At 43.6% G+C, this 20,806-nt stretch overlaps 2 protein-coding genes across 9 annotated transcripts in view; both read left to right on the top strand.

Annotated features, from left to right (window-relative positions):
* The window catches only part of DENND5A (DENN domain containing 5A), a 63,666-nt gene extending 51,399 nt beyond the window's left edge, over positions 1-12,267 (top strand). For all 4 annotated transcript variants that reach the window (XM_033061777.1, XM_033061778.2, XM_033061776.1 and 1 more), the window contains 8 exons: positions 776-897; positions 2,712-2,857; positions 3,398-3,516; positions 4,675-4,856; positions 5,646-5,728; positions 6,915-7,038; positions 7,823-7,991; positions 8,214-12,267. In XM_033061777.1, the coding sequence (XP_032917668.1) occupies positions 776-897; positions 2,712-2,857; positions 3,398-3,516; positions 4,675-4,856; positions 5,646-5,728; positions 6,915-7,038; positions 7,823-7,991; positions 8,214-8,397 (1,129 nt within the window). In that variant the 3' untranslated portion in view covers positions 8,398-12,267. The remainder of the gene's footprint in view (positions 1-775; positions 898-2,711; positions 2,858-3,397; positions 3,517-4,674; positions 4,857-5,645; positions 5,729-6,914; positions 7,039-7,822; positions 7,992-8,213) is intronic.
* A 4,056-nt stretch (positions 12,268-16,323) lies between these two features.
* SCUBE2 (signal peptide, CUB domain and EGF like domain containing 2) overlaps positions 16,324-20,806 on the top strand; it is a 40,914-nt gene continuing 36,431 nt past the window's right edge. For 2 of the 5 annotated variants that reach the window (XM_033063040.1, XM_033063036.1), the window contains exons 1-4: positions 16,324-16,365; positions 18,202-18,382; positions 18,876-18,998; positions 19,422-19,547. In XM_033063040.1, coding sequence (XP_032918931.1) covers positions 18,956-18,998; positions 19,422-19,547 — 169 coding nt within the window. In that variant the 5' untranslated portion in view covers positions 16,324-16,365; positions 18,202-18,382; positions 18,876-18,955. The other 3 variants (XM_033063039.1, XM_033063038.2, XM_033063037.1) reach the window with 3 other exon arrangements.

Below are 20,806 nucleotides of genomic sequence, written 5' to 3'. Positions count from 1 at the left end.
AAATTGAGGGGAGTTGTCAGGATGCCCTGGCAGGAGCAACTTGTCCACAACTGTGTCAGCATTTCTAATACCTAATACCTGCATTCTTGAGGGTTTAGATACTCCTGCAGCATCAGTTTCATTTTGATACATTTTGGCATGCTCTTCTTTGATGATTATTCCCAACATTTGTATTATTTATTAGTTACCCCCTTTGCATCATTCTGGTTATGTCAGGAGCTGTGTACTGTTAATACTGAAACTGTTCCCTGGATTAATGTGCAGGTTGTTGTAGGCCCTGGGTGATCACCTATAGCCAAATACAAGCAGATAGCCCCAGTTTTTGCCTTATGTCCTTTGAGAACAGTCTTCTGTCATACATCATGTGCTGGAGAACTCTCCCACGGCACCCTCTGCTCAGAAGTAATTTTGGGGAACTGTCTTTACTTCAGTTCTGTCATTTTACATGGTCAAAAGAAGTCAGAATATTTTGAGAAAATGCAGAATTCCTTTTTCCATCCTGGAGTGGTTTTGGGTGGGAGAAGACCCTTAGACTAAACATTACATTTCAGGGGTGGAAGGTGATGAGAATTGGACTGACTGACTTTGGAGATGTCAACCTTGCAGAGAGTCAGTGTATCTTGGCACATTGAAAACTCTTGACTCTCCCAGTATCACTGCTCATTTGAAATTGCTCGCCCATTATTCATAGTGTACCTAATAAATTTGCACAGTAGAGAACATTTCACTGAAAGCATCTTGTTGCTGTGACAGATTATGTGTTTTGCTTTGTCAGAAAACTCTACAAGCGTTATGCGTTCCTCCGCTGCGATGATGAGAAAGAACAATTCTTGTATCATCTCCTGTCATTCAATGCTGTTGATTACTTTTGCTTTACCAATGTTTTCACAACAATCTGTAAGTATTTGCTTTCCCTGCAACTCTGATTTCCAGATTTGGTTGAGTCCCTGTCCAAAATTCTAAACAGCTCTGAGCATCATGTCCTAATGTAATTGTTTTGCTTTTTTCCCCTGGGATCATCTGTGTGTGCTGTACTGCAGTTTCCATGATCTTCTCTGGTGGGTGGGGGTTTCTGTCTCTGTCACTTTTGTTTCTAACTTAGTAAAATACATAGCTCTAATAATTTTAGTTTGGGGGAGTTCTCAGCTGAAATTTTTATAGTGGGCTTGTTTGCATGATACTAAATAAGCACAGTATGGCTTGTTCAGTATCAAAGCAAGAATATTAATACATGCTGAGAATTAAAAGAAAACAAAGCTTTCCTATTTTGTGCTCAGGCTCCTTTGCTGCATGCCTGTCTCTTGGTTTGGTGTAACAATGAAATGCCCATCGAAAGTTGCATCAGAACTCCTCAATATATTTTTTTTCTTCTAGTTGTTAAAAAGATACCCTAGAGAAACTTCAAAGCTATTGTTGATGCTTAAATGTGTTAAAGAGTTCTCAAAGATCTGTGTGCCTACTGCCACAGGACCTCACTGGGAATGCAAAAAAAGGAAAGACTTATAAAGGCTTATAAAATTAGGGGTGCTATATGAAAGGACTACCCTTGGTGGTGTGTTGTGATTCATACTTGTGTGTATGAAAGACAAAGCATACAGACTTCCAAGCAAAATAGCTTTTGGTCTTGCAGGCAGGTTCTGGATAATGTGAAAGTCTGGTCTTCTGGATGCAGTTAAATTGTCACTTACTTTAGGACTATCAGCACAGAAAATAAAAAGGGAAACATTTTAATTCATTCTTAAATGCCATGAGCATTGGGCTTTTAAGAAAATCCAACCACCAAATGGTTTCTCGAGGGTACTGGCAGCTGAGGAGATGCTGAGGGACAAGTGCATTAAACACCTCGGCTGAAAAGCCCTGACTGTAATCTGCTTATGCACTATGAAAGAAGGGCAGAAAGCCAAAAAGCACAGTGGCCATTCAGAGAATTGGATTTTATTATGAGAGGTTGGTTATCAGAGGGCTGTGCAGGAGATGCTGGGTGGTGGAAGAGGATATGCCTTGATAGTCAGAGGAGGGACTGCAGCTCAGCTAATACTGCATGGAATTACTCACAAGTGCACCAGGGGACCAGAAAGCATTTGTGCATATATGTGGTGCTATTTAGAAGGGGAAAAAAATTAAGAAATTGATAAATCCTAAAGTTAACATAACTAGGAGTGACATGGCACAGAGAAATTGGCAGCATTATGCTGTATTTTCACTGGGTTTGTTCAGCCATGGTAGTGAATTCTGCTGCCACCCATGCCTGTTGAGAAAGGCTGCAGTTCGTACCTGAGTGGGACCTGGGGGAGGTTGTGCAGTGTGCTGAGCTACAGTGCAGTCCTGGATACAGGAATATCCTGCCTTCACTTCCTTGACACTAAGCTGAGGATAAGTAACTGTCTTCGTGCCATGCTGTGAGGTTGGTAAATAAAAAGGGATTACGCTCATAAGAAGGCATTATTCCATCCAAATTTCTTTCTTCACTTGACACTGTTCTGCTTTCAGCTGTGCTTCTTAGTGGCTGCTGTGTATGTGTACACTTCCCCATTGTCAGTCAGTGCTTAGTGTGTAAGTGTCAGCATGATTAAATAGGATCTCTGATGTTCTTTTAGCATTTCATGGTACTGCAGTGCTGTTTTATGACTTACCTTTTGCCCCTCTCTTGACTAAAGAGGTTACATAATTCCCCTTCTTCATTTTTAAAGTGTTCTTTCTTTTGTTTGCAGTGATACCATACCATATATTGATTGTTCCCAGCAAGAAACTTGGTGGCTCAATGTTCACAGCCAATCCTTGGATCTGTATTTCGGGAGAACTGGGTGAAACAGGAGTCCTGCAGATTCCCAGGAATATATTGGAAATGACTTTTGAGGTTTGTGTTGCTTGATACAAAACCTGATTTGGATGTTCTGTTTGTTCAGTTTTAACTTTTCCCCTTGCTGTACCACCTTGCCATGCATTTCCTGTCTTTGTGGTTAGTCACAGATAGTTTGTGCCTGTGCATAGCACATTTAACCTATATTTAATAACATGCAGGGCAAAATGACTGACAGTTCCTTAGTGCAAGGGATAGACAAGACTGTCTTTATATAACAACTGTGGGAGGTGTCATATCCTCTTCTGTTGGGAAACAAAGAAGTGATTCTGCTCTGATTTTTGCATGTGTGTTGTGTGCATTGGGTAAAATTGAATTGAAAAATCTAGTTCAGCTGATGTGCTCTGTGCAGATCAAAATAGTATTTAAAAAAACAAGCAGAAAACCAAAACCAAGTAGAGCAACCTACCACTAAAAAGCCCAGAACCAGGAACCAAATTTTTGAGTTTCTGTCTGAGCACATTCCCTAATACTTTACTCCCCCAACATGCTGTTTTCTTTTGGTTTCCTCTGACAAACTCTTTGTTTAATTTGCAGTGCCAGAACCTGGGCAAACTGACCACAGTGCAAATAGGACATGATAATTCAGGGCTGTATGCCAAGTGGCTTGTGGAATATGTTATGGTCAGAAATGAAATAACAGGGCATACTTACAAGTAAGTATCATGCTGACATTTCATGTGGGGTAAGTAGAATTTCTGCAGGGAGCTGGCACAGTAGGGCTTGTTTGATTAGAAAGGTCTGATCTCCTGGGGCTCTGTGTCTACTGTTACCTCAACCTGAAGGCACAGAAAGATGGTTTGGCTCCTGACATTAAACAAATCGTGGTTTTTATGAATTCAAACAGGATTTGCAGTTTGCAGATGTTCATGTCTCATATCAGACTGTTGGTGGAGAGAGTGCGTTGACTGTTGTGCAGCTTAGAAATAATGTGCCTTGAGCCCAAGGAAGAAACAGCAAGTCAGAGCTTGCTGCTTACCAAATACAGGTGATTTTATATTAGGACTGGGTACTCCAGGTGTTATAGAGACACCTTTGCACACAAGCTGGAACACAAGGCCTTATGAGTGTTGGAAACCTGTGTTTACGTGGGGAAAGTAAAGGAAGGAAATTTACAGTGAGAAATAAATGTATTTGTGTTAGATACAACATAGTTTGGTGCCCTGTCCTTTGTTTAGAACAACTGTCAGGCTCATATTGATGTCAGATTGGTGGGTAAGTCCACTCAGCTCTCCATGCCAGTTCATTTGTAATTAAATGGAGAGGAAAGATTCTATTTTTGGATGCTGTTCAGTTTTCCAATTAAACTGATTAAACTGCCATCAACATTGGTTCAGGGAAAGTGATAATGAGCAAATGAGCATGTGTGTTTTCTAGTGTCTGATTTAATACTCCAATTCAGTAGAAGTACTGGTGTTCTGGCATTTAAGCATATGTTTGGGCTGTGGGGTTGTTTTGCAGCTGGCCTGCTACATAGGCTATTCAGTGTATTTCTTCACCTTTGTGGGGTGTAGTAGGATTTCCCCTTTTACCCATTTTTCCTCAAATCATATGCTACATATGGGACTCAAGCAGAATCTGCTTTGTGGATGGATCATCTACTGCAACACTCAGCACAAAGTTGGAACTGAAAAGCTGTTTCACTTTTGCTGGCAAAAGGCAAAGCCAAGACTTTGTTATTTGTTCCTGGATGAATGAAGTCTTTCTAATAACTGTGCTAGCAGGATTTGGGCTTGAGGCAACTGCAGTTGAAAGTCTTTGGCATGGGATTGAATCTGGATTGATCCACATGTTTATCTCCTTGATGTTCTTAGGTTTCCCTGTGGAAGGTGGCTTGGGAAGGGGATGGATGATGGCAGCTTGGAGAGGATCCTGGTGGGAGAGTTGCTGACTTCCCACACTGAGGCTGACGAGCGGCAGTGCCGAACCCCTCCCCTGCAGCAGTCTCCAAGCATGATAAGGAGATTTGTCACTATCTCACCAAACAATAAGCCAAGTGAGTGCTGGGGGTTGTCTGGTCCTGCTCTGCATCATCACCTCAGGGCTTGCAAACACAACTGGAGTTTGGAGAGGACCTGTGAAACTCAGCCCAGTGTCCTGCTTGAACTCTAGCTAACTTCCAAATTACAATCCTGGGCATCCTGTTCTGTCTGCTTAAGTTTTGAAATCTGAAAGGATGGCAGATGTGTCTGTGCTCCTGGTCCAGTGGTGTTTTTTGTACTGTCTTTCACTTGTGGAATGAATGCTGTGGAGGAAGGTAGAAGTTTGCTGCCTTTTCTCTGTCTTTCACGGATGAACAATCTTGCTAGTGGTTTCTGTTCACAGACTTCCCTTTGTTTACTGTTGAGATCAGTGTTCTGTGGCTGTCTTATTCCTGATAAATCAGGTGGTTACTTTGTTCACAACAGTACTTGGGTTTGCAGGGAAACTACCACAGAAGTGTTTCCAGGATGCCCAGATTTGTTACTCCTAAGCAAAAGCACAACTCCTTTCTTAGCTTTGGTCCTGGTCTGAAAATTCATGTGATATGTAATAACCCTTTCCACTGTTGGTGTTTTGAAACACCAGAGTATTAACTTCAATACAAAACCATCTCCATTCCTACCTCCTCAACAATAAATAAAAGTAGGGTTTGGTTTCCATTACCCACAGCCCAGCACTGTTTCCCTATCAGAATGAGTTATATTGGTTTGTGCTCCTCTACTGTGCTTTGTGCTGTGCCACAACCCTCACACCCAGGTACAATTTCTGAAGCTGTAACTGGATATATTTTTGTGTTTTGCAGAGTTAAATACTGGTCAGATACAAGAAGCTATTGGTGAAGCTGTTAATGGTATTGTCAAGCATTTCCACAAGCCAGAGAAGGAGGTGAGGGGTTGTTGTCAGTGTAATGGCACTCCTGTTCTAAAACTCTGATTAGTAAACATGAGAGAATATACAGCAGGAATAACTAAAGTGAGTGAACAGCCGTGTGCTTGAGAATTCCTGAAGTGGAAAGAGACACTGAGACTGCAGCACAGTACCTCAAACACCTCAGTTTTGCTGCTAGCTGGAACATTCTGTTAAATGTTAACACTCTGGTATTGAAAATTTTATTATTAGTCAAATTCTGCCAAGGATTCCACCCATGGGCTGTCAAGAACACTGCCTCCTGTGTAGTTTGTTCTGAATTAACTGACATTTTACATCTGCATTTAGTTCTAAGTAGATCTCTAATGTCTGTTTTGCATTATCTTTGCCACTTAAAATGTGAAAACCCATGGGCCACTTTAAAAAAAAGGAAAGGAAAAAAAAAACCAGTCTGAGAATACCCACATCCCCCCAAGCAAGTGAAGCAGAAGTGCTTTTAAAGACTCTTTTGCATTGCACATGTAATCAGCTGACACAGCAGTGGTTTTCTGAAACAAACCTAGGTAGCATGCCCCTGTGTAGCCCTTGTGAGCCAGAGAGGTGTAGAGCAGTGTATGAATGGCTCTTGACAGTCAGGACTTTTTTACAGATAGGTCCTTCCATTCCTACAGCACCTCTCTTCTAAATTCATTATGGCATGACAGAATAATATCCAGTGTAATTCCAGTCAGTGATCACATTGGTAATAATCTCAAATGGTCATGCCCTGGTTTTGCCAAATAGAATTTAATATCATGTGCTGAAGAAGGTCTTCATTTTTTTACTGAGCATTAAATGTTGCTTTTGTTGATAAAAGCTACAGTGCTACAGTGGATCTGTGATCTCTTACTTAAAAAAAGAGGAAAATATTTTCCTAATTTGCTGTAGAGATCATTATTATAGGTAAAGAAACCTGCTCATTGTCTTGGCTTGTTTGAGGCTTTGTTTGATGATGATGACAAGCCCTGACAATGCTTTCCTCAGCCTCATTCTTAGAGAAGTCAAACCACTTTTGAATGCTCAGGACTTGGGAGAACTGGGCCATCCTGTCTGGGGTCACTGTTTGACAACAAATTTAAACTTTAGGCATCTGTTTATTTAAAAACTTAATGGGACACTTGTGACACAAGTGATGAGTGTGTGTGCTTTCTGTGTGTGCTGGCAGAGAGGCAGTCTGACCCTGCTGCTGTGTGGAGAAGGTGGGCTTGTTTCAGCTCTCGAACAAGTGTTCCAGCATGGATTTAAATCACCGAGACTCTTCAAGAATGTCTTCATTTGGGATTTTTTAGGTAAGTGGGAGGATGCTATCCCAGAGCCTGTTTGTATCTTTGAAATGCATCCAACTGTGTTCCTTATCACTGCTGTTGTGTCTCAGCTGGTGTGAAGAGCAGACTTCTTGGAGGCATCTCAGCAGCTGAACTGCCCTGAGAGCTCCTGTCAGGAGAGAGAGCCTCTGCCTTCTGCCAAAGCTGACTCTGTACTTAATGCAGTAACTAGGCTTTGTTCTTCCAGCAGTAATAGGGTAAACCAAACTTTCTTACTGAGGAGGAGGTACATAAACAGAGAGCTAAATTGACCTAGGGTAGCCTTGTTCTTAACTGAGCACAGTGAAAGCAAGAAATCACACCTGTAAGAAGTTGAGTTGTCTTTCAGAGCACAACAGATGGATCTAGAGCTGTTGGCATGTACTAGATGTTGTAATAAAGGGATTATAAGCATGCATTTTTCTCACAATAGTCTAGATCCCTTGCCACAAAGCTAAATAAATCAACTGAGTTAACAAACACGTTTTTCAAAAGGAATTAATTTTAATAATGTTTCTATATTTTGAGTAGGTACTTCACCATCTCTGTTCCCCTTATATGATCATTTTACTACACTCAGATTCAGTAGATAGGTGAACCTCTTCAGCATTCACTTCCTTCAGAGGGAAGGAAGTGGAATGCCAGTTTTATACAGGGGGAACACAGGACTGAATCAAAAAGAAAATTCGTGGGTGAGCTAGGCCTTTCAATTTTAATTCTGTCCTAAATGCACTGATGAAACCTCATTATCTCCCACCATTCTTTTAAGAAAAAGCACAAACATACTATGAGACCCTTGAGCAGAATGAGATGGTCCCAGAAGAGAACTGGCAGACAAGGGCCAGGAATTTCTGTCGCTTTATCACTGCTATCAACAACACCCCTAGAAACATTGGGAAGGATGGCAAGTTTCAGATGCTGGTGTGTCTTGGAGCCAGGTATAAAGAAACTTCTTTATTATTCTTGTTGTTTTTGTTATTGATGTTGTAATGAAATTAAAAAGATGCTGCACATGAGACAGTTACTCCCCATTCCCTGTCTCATAAGTGGAGAACACGGTAGGTCTGCTTAAAAGCAAAGAATAAAAATCATGTCTGTGCAGATGTGAAATTAACTTGGCTTTATTTTTATTCCCAAACTGCCCACTGGCACCTTGTCAGAGACCACCTTTTGCACCACTGGATTGCCCTGCTTGCAGACTGCCCCATTACAGCCCAGATGTATGAGGACATAGCCCTGATTAAGGATCACACGCTGGTGAATTCTTTGATTCGGGTGCTGCAGACCTTGCAGGAGTTCAACATCACCCTGGAGGCATCTCTTGTCAAAGGAATTGACATCTGACCTCCTGTCCCACAGGAAAAACTGTCTTTACAAACACGAAAAAAGCAACAAGGAGTGAATCTCGTTAGTATGCAAAAGTTCTGTCTTGCCAGTACATTGTATCGTGAACTTGTTCATGGCCCAGAAATGCAACTTTGACTTTTCTTGAAGGAAACTCCAGAAATAGTACAGGCAAATGGATAGAAGCTGTAAACTCAATGTAAAAAAGAGGATTTTGGTATAAATCTATTTTAGAGTTTATTTGCTGATTTGCTTTTTACACACTTTCATGTGAAAGAGATAGAGATGAGTATTGTGCAGCTTATTTTAAAGCTGCAGTATTTCCTTGCCATAGAAAATGTGCAGTGAGCCTTTCAGCATTCTGTGAACTTGCCTTCAGATATGCTGTATGTCATAGACCCCAGTGTATACACTCCATTTCTGCTGAGAAGGTCATTCTATAGTTTTTAAACTAATATTTTATATATTAACATTATTACCAATGTTTGATTTTTAAGGTGTTGGGTCATGTTCTGCTGCAAGGGAACTACAGATCTGATCTGTGCTTTTTTTTAATAGCTCCAAAGCACTGATTTGTCAACAATTATTTTTTTCCTTTATTTTTGTTGTCAGTATTATTTTTAGTGAAATCCAGGAGACTGAACCGTGAAATGTCCAGAGATCAAAGTAATATTTTTCATATTGGTACGTAATTGCACAGAAGAAGAAATTAAGGCCGTTTTTTTAACTGATGTTTTTTATTTATTTAACCTATCATTGTGTTTTGTAAGTTTGTCTTTTAAAAAAAATCTTCTATGATACAACTGGCTATATTATGTTGCAATTCAGAATTTACAGTGTAGCCCACTTAAATGAAAAACCTGGAATAACTGTTCATAACACAAGAACGTTTCCACTGAAACCAGCCTTTTGAAGCTTGGTAATTTTGAAAATTTTGATAATTTTGAAGCTGCTGGTAATTCTCTTAACTGCTAATAAAGAGGAACACGAGTTCCCCAGATGCCAGAGGACTAAATAAAGATCTTTATGCCCCATCTGAAATAATAACAGTATACCTTACTAACAAGTATAAGGATTTCTTAATGTTTCTGAAAAGACAGTGGTATTAAGGTTTTTTCTTTTCCTTTTGAGTGCATATATCTTGGATCCTATTGTCACAGTCTACTTCATTTGGGATGCTTTTGTTTTTAGCAAAGAAAGTTTAGTCCATTTCTACTATGAAACACAAACATTTTGAAAGCTGAATTTGTTGGAGATCTGGAACTTGGCAAATGCCTAAAGGCATCTCTGTTCATTTGAATCCTCTGATAAAAATCTCTTTGAAATGAATCTGTGACTTAAGAACAGGCTGATTTTTCAGCATCACAAATTACTGTACAGAAGTTCAGGGCTGTGTATTTAAGAGGTCTCCACTGTATAAACTTATCTCAGTATTGTCTCTGTTTGGAGAAGCAGAGTCCAAGTTTTTTGGTTCATACAATGTTGTAGCACTTTTACTTTACCTACAGCTTAGTCACATCTTGTGATAGTTTTATTTCCATAATTTATGAATATAGAACATGTATTAAATTTTGACTATTTTTACTTTTGTCCTATTTATTTCATTATTAAACTGAGAAATTCCTTTGTCACTACTTATCAGAGCAAGATTCTTCTTTGATTTCACAGTAGCATTAGGGAGATGTGAGGGCAATGTCTAAGCCACTCCTCACATGGGGTGGGTGTGAATTCTTTCACAGCTTACAGGAGTATTCTCTGTGTGTGCAGGTTTGGTTTTGTTGGTTTTCTTTTTTTTTTCCTTCTTTTTTTTTCCTTCCAGCTCTGGAAGGGCAAAAATAAAACAAAACAAAACAACACAGTTGTACTGCATTCTAAGAATTTCATGTATTCAACTTAGTATGTTGGGATAGTCTTTATACACCTGGTCTACATTTTTAATGCATTAATAACAGTAACAAAAAAATATTTTGTTTTGGGGTTTTTTTTTGTTAATTTGTTTTCTTTTGTTGTTGCTGCTTTTGTTTCAGCTATCTTGAAAATGACTTTACTAAGCCTGTATATTTCACAGGGAATATTAAGTAAGAAAGGAAGGATATTTTGACCTTAACAGATGAGTTGATCCTGTTAAAACTGTATATCTCATAGTATTAAGGATGATTAATTTTATCTTGCATGAGGTAATTACCCTGAACTAAGGTTCTTTCTTTTCTTTTTTTCTTTTTTTTCTTTTCTTCCTTACACAAGTTTACCTAGAGAGACATGATAGCATGGTCTTAGTGGCTGTTTTGGTGTGGATTGTTTTGCCCTCATTGAGGCAGTTTGGGACACCTGGGATGGGCAGAGGCTGGGATTTGGTGATTGCCAAGGGTGGGCTCCTTGGCTGGCTTGTGGGGATGATGCTGTCCATCAGTGAGAACACCCTGAGTGCTGGCTGTCCAGTGCAAAAGGAAGACACAGAGATCATCATCAGCTCCTAGGTTAGTCTGTTCTCACAGGAAAAAACAGTTTGAGACAGACCTCCCTCCTCCTCCTCTCACAGGGGGCCTGTGCTTAATCCTGTCAGGGTTCAAAGCACTTTCTGCCATGGATTTCCAGTCTGGAGGGATTTGCTCTGCTGGTGGAGGTAGAAGGTTCTGAGATGCAGCAGAAAAAAAGCTGGTTTTGTTAGCTCCAGAGGCAGTCAAGGAAGAGCAAGATATCAAATACAGCCTGTGGCAGGATTTGGCTGGCATGAGTAAGAACAGCCCAGTCTGTAGGAGCAGCCCCAATCCCTGTTCACCACCCACTTCTCTCCTGGCTGTTCCTAGCAGCAGTCCCACAGGATAAGGGTAGGATCCAGCCATGCCATTCTGCTGAACTTTACAGGAACAAATGGTGTAGTCAGCACCTTTTTATCCAGAGCTTTGTAAAATCCTCCCTTTGTTCAGAATAGTGCGATTTTAACTTCTTTTCCTGTTACTTTTCCAAACTAAGGGGGGCAGGTTTGGTAGGTACAGTTAGTGTGGCTGTGTTGTTCAGAGGGGGTTTTTTGGTAACAGTTCATGAGGAAAGATAATCTTTGTAACAACACACATTCATTCTGGAGAGAGAAATGCAGTGATAGAAAAATAAGCAGTTCATCATGCAGTAAATGCATAATGCTACACTGACCAAACATGTTTACAGGCTCATACCTGATTTGAGAGGAGAAAATAGCTATCAATTATTTAGGCTTCTTTGGTTAATGCTACAATGATACTTTATACAAAAAGAAAATGCAAATTAATAAAGACTTGGTTTAAATGTAATTAAATACTATGATGATAAGTTTATACAAAAGGAAAAAAAAAAAGCCTTTACCTGCCATAAACTTTAACCACCTGATATCCTGATATTCAGTAGCTGAAAACATATTCATGAACTGGAGACTATTCCTCAACTTTTATCATTACAAAGAGTATTTTTCAAACTGTTCAAATGGGACTTACTAGCTGGATGATCCATACTTTTTATGTGTTTTAAATTCATTAATATGTTAAGATTTCTGCAGTGAAACTATTCAGAGTTAACTTTTTCTGTATATTGTCAAATGAATTTTGTCCGTAGTGAAGAGACTATAGGATACTTGAAAATACTTGAAGAAATTGTACACGTACTTCACATCTTTGTAGCTCTTTATTTTATACCTAGAGATTGGCTGTTAAACTAAGATAAAGCATCAATATCTGATAAACTATATATTTTACTACATGGGGAAATCACTGGCTTGTTTTTTTTAAGGGCCGTGTTAAAGTTTACATTATAATGACAAAACCAGGTACTGTTTTCCTTTTTTATTTTTCCTGTAACATTTCAATCCATTGGACATTAAATGTGAATTGGATATACAAAGCAGTTTTACAGGTGTAGCTCATTTGCTGAATTGCAATAAAATTTGTCTTCTAACATGAAAATAAAAATAGCATTAATGTGCTATTTTCAAAAAACCTGTTATAATTTGGCTGATCATCTGCTCATTGCCTGGCTGCAGGTCTGTGGGACATTTTACTGGTTTCAGGAGACCTTTGTTGTACAGTTCTGTGTTTGTTCTGTTCAGCTACAACTCCTCCCTCCCAACTCCAAGGAAACCTTTCCCCAGGCCATCCTTGTCCTTCAGACTGCCACCAGTGGAAGAGATTCCTGCTCAGGATTAGGGAATGGGGAGAGGGGGAAGGCAAAGGGACCAGCAGAGACCTTGGAAGGTGTCTGAGCACACACACTCACATGTGCTGCTGTTTCCTCTGCTTCAAGCTGTGTGAAACTGGTCATCACTGAATGTTCTACACCAGCAGGGAAAACAGAAGGGAAGGAGTTGGATCATTGGTTTGGTGGTATCTCTGTTGCTTCACCTCTCACACCCCCTGGCTGGTGGTGGAGGTTTTTTTAGTGTCTCCCTCTTGGGAGAACCATGTGGATGTTCCTGAGCTGGGGGTGATCCTACACTGCCAACAACTGATGGTGTCACCCTGTGGGCTCCCTGGAGACATTCCAGAGGGTGAACTCAGCCTGAGCCATGCTCTGGCCTCATCCTTGGACAGGTTTGGGGGTGCAGCTGTGGACTTGGTACCTGCTGTGGGTGTGCTGAGCCTGTGAGAGATGCCAAACCTGCTTTAGGAGCTGGGCTTTGCTCCTGTCTCTACTCCCTGGGATTTGGATGGACCTGCTGCTCCTGATTCCCCTGCAGGGTGCCAGGATGGATGTGGGGAGCCCTGGGTGCAGCTGAGGTAAGTGCAGCTTCAGAAGCACATTCACCTCATCACAAGTGGCCTGAGGTTTTTCAGATTTCCTCGAAGGAAAAGGAGCACAAGGAGCAGGGCTTTGGTGGGCAGTGTGTTGTGCCAACTGCTGGGTGCACAGGCAAGGACTGTTCACTGCTCCAGTCTGTTTGTTGTAGCAATGACTTGGAAAGTTCTCACAGGGAAATACAAATGTCTAGAAGTTATTTCACATGACAAAGTGTCTCCTTTTTCCCCCTATTAAGTCACAAATGTGTGTGTATTAACAGGCTATACTGTATTCAGTTCTGCAATAAACAGGAGCTGTTCTTCCTTTCAGTGACAGTGGCATGTTAAGATGCAGATCCTACAACGTTTAAAATGTCTGCGGTGGATCTGATGTTTGTTTTGGGAAAGTTTCTCTACAAGTGGTATAAAAAGACAAGGCATATAAATTACATGAGGGTTTTTAATGCCCCTTGTGACCAGAGAATTCACACATTTCCTCTGTCTCAGATAGTCCTGTGTGGGTCCTGCTGATTACTGAAGATGTGTCATTTTTACACAGAATTCAACAACCTATTTGGTAGCTTGGAATGCCCTGGGATGCTAAGATGGGAAGAGCAAAAACTTGACTGATATATTTTAAAGAAAAACAATTACTCAAAACTCAGTGTACATCTGGAGATCAGCAAGGCATGACACTACAGCTCTGAGACATGTTGTGTGCTTTGGAACAATTAAATATTTGAAGGTATATCCTCACTTACCAGCATCCTACTTTGCTTTTGTCATTCTGGCATCTCCCAGCCCTCCCAGTTTTTTTCAGCTGCTGTCACAAGCACTCATTATGCTCACTCAGTCATGCCAAATTTTGGGTCTATATGATGCAGTATCTCAGGCCAGCAGAATTGCTACTTCTCATTAAAGTGCAGATGAAATGGCAATCTACATGTCTTCAGGTCATGTCACCATTAAATAATGAAAATTAACAAGGATTATGAAGCATAAAGCATTTTTTAAACTAAATTTTCTAACAGAAGTATTCATCTCTACTCAGGACATCAGGTGTACAATTTCTGAAGCAGATTTTACATCCAGCTGCTCTGGGGCAGCTTAGTCTTGATCTCTCCATGTGAGGCAACCACACGTGATAGTGAAAATGGAGAGCAGGGGGGAATTGAGGGTCTTATTTCTATGGAAGTTGCTATTTTCCTCCCTGAAACTTCATTACTTGATTTGATTTTAAATTGCTGAAAAACTATCCCCAAACAGTCCTGTTTGGGGTGTCTTCCAGGCCAACTGCCCTGGTATGGTTGTTTTCCTTTCCTCATACTTAACTTAGTGCTGAAGTTGAATGTTAAGAATTTTTCTAGCTTCTCTCTCCTAGTAAAGGTCTTCATGCCCAGAGCAGTCATCTGTCACTGTGACTCTGTAGTTGAATAGAAATAGTTAAAAAGGCTGCAGAAAGGCATCTGAGTTGAGGTCTGAGCTTGTCTGCTTTGTGTCTTTAAAGAGATATTTTAATGGCAATTCTTCATCATAAACAAATGTGTGTTATATGTGAAATAATAGCCAGGATCCTTCACAAAACACTTAGAGATTTATGTATAAGAAATGGCTTCATTAGCTAAGATAAATTTGATATTATTCTGTTTGTTTTCCAAGCTGCAGTGAGGTCTTTTGATCTAACTCAGGCATTCCCAAATATTTATGTCTCACTTTGTTTTAGTTTACAGAAGTAAGAAAGATGCTTTGCTTTTACAGTGCCTCAGAAAGCTTTAGATATTTTGGTTATACGACTCTTCAGTGTCTCTTACTGGTTTTTCTGCTACACTCATATGTGTTCCTTACTTTATGTCTTTTGCAAATCTTGTGATGAGAGTTAATTACATCAATACTGGTCAGCCTCATGGAGGACACTTTACTGGACATGAAATGTGTACCAGCTTTTCTGTGAGGTGGCTTGAAGTCGTGTGCCTGGATGGGAGATGGCTTCTCTGTCCCTTTGGGGGAGTTGTTAGTGGAGACACCTCGGGTGTGAGATGAGAGATGTGCAGGTGTGCCAGTTCCCACCCTGCATGATGGTTTATTCATGACATCATGGAAACTGTTCAGAAACCCTTCATTCATTTATTGCTCTCTGTTGGTAAGGGGAGGGTTGGGGAATGGTGCAGGGCTGGAGAATCCTTGGAGTGTTTAATGAGCAGCTTTATGTATTTATAGATGAGATTGACTTAGACTGAAACCGTCCAGAAGACACAAAGGGTTGCTTCTCATTGGATTTAAAAAGAGAATAACTTTGATCATTTCAAAAGCAATGAAGCCTGATGCTCCAGTGAGAAAGGAGAGCGGTAATTTATAGCTGCCATTAAGGAAACAAAGACAAAGACTGGGGGAAAGTTTCATTCTGAAGATTTACTAATGTGTATAAACCGCCCTTGTAACTAGAAACAGCTCGGTATTTCTCACAGAACAAAACAAAAGAGAAAGGGCAGTGAAATGGGGGTGGGAGGGAGGGGTGGAAAAGAATACAGCCTGCTTTTGCTCGCAGCCTGAAAGGTCAGACATTATTTAGGAAATTATAATTTCAGTGAATAATGTATGAGCCAATTTTACCTGCCAAAGGAGTGACAGCTGTGAGAAATCCCTGGCTGGGACTGGAGGTGGGATGGGGCTGGCTTGGGGGTGGCGTGATGGGTGGCTTTTGGCATGGCCTGCAGCCGGGGATTCACCTCTGCAGCGAGCTGTAATTACCCGTCAGAAATGTCGATATTGTGTTGTGGAACAAACGCAGACGGGGCCGGGGCTGCCCCGGGCTCCTTGCTCGGGCTCCGGGGCACGCTCAGCACCCGTGTGAGCTGCTGCGGTGCCCGGCTGGGCGGACACCTGTGTGTGTGACACCTGTGTGTGTGTGTGTGTGTGTCTCTGTGTGTGCGCGGTACCGCAGGTGTGCGGGCGGGTCGCGTACCGGGAGCACCCGGGACAGCCGGGCCGGGCCGGGGGAGGCCCGCCCAGCCCTCGCTCCCCGCGCCCGCTGTCAGTGCGAGGCGGGCCGGGCTCCCCAGACACTCCCTCCTCCTCCTCCTCCTCCTCCGCCGCCTCCTCCCGCCCGCGGCAGCGGCAGCAGCGCCATCGATGGGGGCCAGGGCGCTGCCGCTGCTGCTCCGGCTCCTGCTGCTCCTGCTGCTGCTGCTGCCCGCGCCGGGCGGCCCCGCCGCGCTGTCCCTGCCCGGTGAGTGCCCCCTGTCCCTGCCCGGTGAGAGTCCCCTGTGCCTGTCCCTGTCCCTGCCCGGTGAGTGCCCCCTGTCCCTGTCCCTGCCCGGTGAGTGCCCCCTGTCCCTGTCCCTGCCCGGTGAGTGCCCCCTGTGCCTGTCCCTGCCCGGTGAGTGTCCCCTGTGCCTCTCCCTGACCGGTGAGTGCCCCCTGTCCCTTCCCGGTGAGTGCCTCCCGTGCCTGTCCCTGCCCGATGAGTGTCCCCTGTGCCTGTCCCTGCCCGGTGAGTGTCCCCTGTGCCTTTCCCTGGCCGGTGAGTGCCCCTTGTCCCTTCCCGGTGAGTGCCTCCCGTGCCTGTCCCTGCCCGGTGAGTGCTCCCCGCTCCTTCCCCTTTCCCGGTCCCTGCCCATCCCGCCCCAGCCCCGGTCCCGGCTCTCCCCGCGGCTCCCCCCGGTCCCGGCTCTCCCCCCAGGCCGGTGCCGGTGCCGGTCCGGCCGTGCCCGGCGCGGTCGCTGCTCGCAGCGCTCTCGGGCTCCGCGGGTGCTGCCAGCGCCGCTCTCCCGGCGGCTCCCGCTGCCCTGGGAGCGGGGAGAGCCCCGGGACGGGGCACCGGGGAGCGGGCTGTGAATGGGATGCGCTGCGGATGAAACCGCCTTCGCTCCCCGCCGAACAAGCCCAGGGATTCTCCCGCCGCCGCCTCCTGCCAAGTTGAAGGCTGCGATGTTTGCTCACAGTCTCGTTCCTGCAGGGTCTCTCCTGCTCAGGATCCTGTCACTGCAAGGGGAAATCTCGCTCTCTGTGCCTACGGATTGTTCCTAGCCCTCTTTTCCCCGCCTTTGCATGCATTAGTGATGCGGCTTCTCGGTGCGGTTCTTCACCGCACGCTGCGGGTCACAGAGGGGCGGTGTAAAAACAACCCAGCTGAGCTGCTGTCCTGCCGCTGGCACTGCATCTGGCTGATGTCTCTGCGTCCTGGCTTAGAGGAAAGCTCCCCCCTTGCTGTGTCTTTTCAGGTTGTGCCCCTGGCTGGGGCAGGGCAGGGGAGAGCTGACGGTGCCGAGGGCACACAGTCAGCACGTGTTGCTGATGCTCCTTTATGCCCTCTCTCTGTTCTTCCCTGCCCATCCTTTTCTTCTGCCACACCTGCCTGAGTCCCCTGGAGACCCCTCAGCTTTTGCCCACACCCTTCCTCGCATGACTTGCTCCTTCAGTTCAGTCTCCCATATTTTTTGATGCCTTGACTTCTCTGCTTTGAGAGGCAGCGGATTCTGCTGCTCTTCCCAACTACTTTCCACTGTCTGCCACCTTGTCCTTTCTTTCTGGTGGCAGCATCTGGGGAGCCCATTGCTGCTGCTGGAGCTGTGTGCACCTGAGAGCCAGGAAGGCACTGCTGCTCTAACACTGGCTCTTTGCCTTGTTTCCCACTGCCAAACCCCATCAGGAGTTAAAACCAAGTGAACACTTTCTGCAGTTGGCAGCTGCTGCAGTACCTACAGGCATATTTTGTGATTGGGGGAGAGGAAAAAAAAAAAAAAAGAGCAGGATGAATGCTATAATTGTAAATGGGAGAAGTGCTAGCTGAAATTTCCATTTGGAAAGTGATCCCCACCATAAAAAGTGGCTGACTATTGAAGTAGTAGCTTTCTGCTGGTACTCATGCACTACTTCTTGCTTTAGGAGGCACTTTTTGTACCTGTGTGGGGTGTTGCTTCTACAATTCTTCCTTTTAGCCAGTTTCTGGAAATCTTCGTGTTTCTGTGCTTCAGTTTTTTTCTGCTGTGTGAAAAACTTGTGCTGATGTCTTCTGCTGCCTGTAACTTTTCTTCCTCTTCTGTCTACACTTCTTCATCTCCAGGACTTCTTCCTGTTGGTGTTTCCCTTTCTCTTCATTTCCTCTTCCCTGAAGTTTCCACCTGGATATTTTGCTTCAGTTTACTGTGCTTTGAGATGGCTGGCCAGGTGATTGGGCAATGCTACTCCCCAGATACCATTCTTGTATTAAAAAAAATATTTTAAGATTATACATCTGTTTAATGGTAAGTCAGACTTTTAACTTATTGGTGGTGCCTTTGAAAGTGCATTTCAATCAACTCCTTTTGTTATTTTAAAAATCTTTGGGCTTCCTGCAGGTGATGCATGGATGTGATCAAGAACTCTTTTGATGACTGTTTTTTGTTAATCAGAAAGATTACCAATCTCTGATGAATCTCTGTGAAACTATCAGCTGAATTTCACAGAACATCTAGCCCTTAGGAGATTGTTTTGGATGCATTCATAAATGTGCACAAAAGATTACCATGGCCTTATCTGAATTGCATACAAGTATCTCTATATAGGTAGAATATGACACAAATTGAAGGGCAGATGCTGCCTCTCCGTGTTTCTGTCCTGACACACAAAACCACACAATATTCTTGTGGGCACCACAGAGAGGTGCTCAGCTTTGTCATCTCCTCAGGGACGTGTTCAGGGGACGTGCCCTGTTCTCCTCCTGCTGACATCCCTCCTGAGCCTGCTGTCTTTTCACAGATGTGGACGAGTGTGCCCTGGGGCTGGACGACTGCCACCCAGATGCTATTTGTCAAAACACCCCGAAGCTGTACAAGTGCATGTGCAAAGTGGGTTACACTGGAGAAGGGAGGAAATGTGAAGGTAAAGGGACCAGAACATTGAGTTCTGTTTGTGTCAGCATGGAGCATGCCTAAGAAAATAGAGCCACTAAAAATAACCAAGGGTGATTTTTAAATCAAAGTAGTGATTGTTTCATTACCTGGTTTACTTCTTGTTTACAAAATCAAAGGCAAACCTTGCATGGATTTTCACCTGTTCATTTCACCCAGCCTGATAATGAGTTTGTTGTTTAGCCAGTCGCCTTAAAAAATATCATCTGCAAGCATGTTTCAGGGTGCTTTCTCAGTCATCAGAAACATTCAACAGGAAATGCATTAAATATAGTGTATTTGCAAGACAATGACGATTTTGGACAGCAGTTGCTGCTCACATTTAGGCAGTCCCATCCCTGTCTATAACACTCAGGCAAGCATCCATCATACTGACTTTGGCTTTATTCCTTAGACATTGATGAATGTGACAACGACTTCAATGGGGGCTGTGTCCACGAGTGTTTCAACATTCCAGGGAATTACCGCTGCACTTGCTACGATGGCTTTATGCTGGCTCACGATGGCCACAACTGCCTGGGTAAGGAGTGGAGCAGTGTGAGTGGGGATGGGAGCACAGCCCTCCAGCTGCATCCATGGGGAACACAAGGCAATCTCTTGGGCTCGGTCGGTTCAGAGAGAGAGTGCTGCTTGTGACACTTTTCAGTGTCACCAGGATTCAATTTCAAGGATTTTCAGGTGCTGAGGTTCCATCTCAGTGTGGCTGTTTCCCCCTCTGTAAATGAGGATAACTGTGCTACATTTCTCTGGAGTGCTTTGGGTGTAAGTGTGCCAAATGTCATCTATTATTATGCTAAATGAGTTTATATAAAGGAACATGTGCTATCATTGTCCTCTCTGTTCCACGGTTAGCTTAGGATCAGTTGTCAGGTGTGTTTCCAGGCTTAGGGATCTTCTCTCTCAAGTGTATCTGTAACGTGGGGGCTTCTCACTCTGATGTTCCTGACAGGAGAGGATGGTTGGGGTGTGCAGTAGCTGTGTATGATGGAGGCATTGAGGAACAGCAGGACTAAGCCTGGAGCTGGTGAAGCTGTCCAGCTTCCTGGACCCCAGCTGGGCGCGTGTGTGGCTCAGCCCTGTGCTGCCTGTGTTGCTTTTTCAGAGGTGGCTCAGGTTTTCTCTGCTGCTGCACTCCGTGTGGATGTGCCTGGACACACCTCCATGCCCATGGCAGAGGGAGCTTTGCTCTCACTGCATAATTGAAGTCAGTTTGGCTGGGTGTTTCCCACTGTGGCACATCAACTGGGGGGTCAGACCATCCCCAGGCTGTATCTTCTGCTGGGGCAAATGAGAAAACTCTGGAGTATTCAGTGGGATTGTGTTGGTTTTACCTGCTGGGAACCTGTTTCATGCCCAGCTTTCTGCAGAGTAAGTGGAGGAGAGGATGAACTCACCAGGTTCCAAATATTTAAATAAAGTAGAGAGGGAAACAAAATATCTGCGGATGCTTTAAGATAACAGAACATCCATCTTATTTTTGCCTTTGTGTAAACACAGAGTGGAGTTCAGTTGAGGTTACCATGAAGGGCTGGGTGTGAAGGAGCACACTGCCTCTGACAATGCACCCAAAGGCACGTGTGTATTCTCTCTGTACCCAGGGCAGACTTCAGCTGACTTGCTTTGTGGCAGTGACATAACTTAGACCACAGTCTCCCACCTGCCCTGTCACTGGGAAGCTGCTCAGTATTGCATGGCAGACCTGGAGAATAAAATAAAACAAAATGTCGTTGACATCCAGTGAGGACTTTACCACTGATGTGCCAATTTTGAGTTGTGATG

The sequence above is a fragment of the Catharus ustulatus genome, chromosome 6 (genome assembly GCF_009819885.2).
Source record: "Catharus ustulatus isolate bCatUst1 chromosome 6, bCatUst1.pri.v2, whole genome shotgun sequence".
In the NCBI taxonomy this organism is placed as follows: Eukaryota; Metazoa; Chordata; class Aves; order Passeriformes; family Turdidae; genus Catharus; species Catharus ustulatus.
Note: the sequence above shows the minus strand (reverse complement) of the source record. Positions and strands in the feature narration are given on the sequence as shown.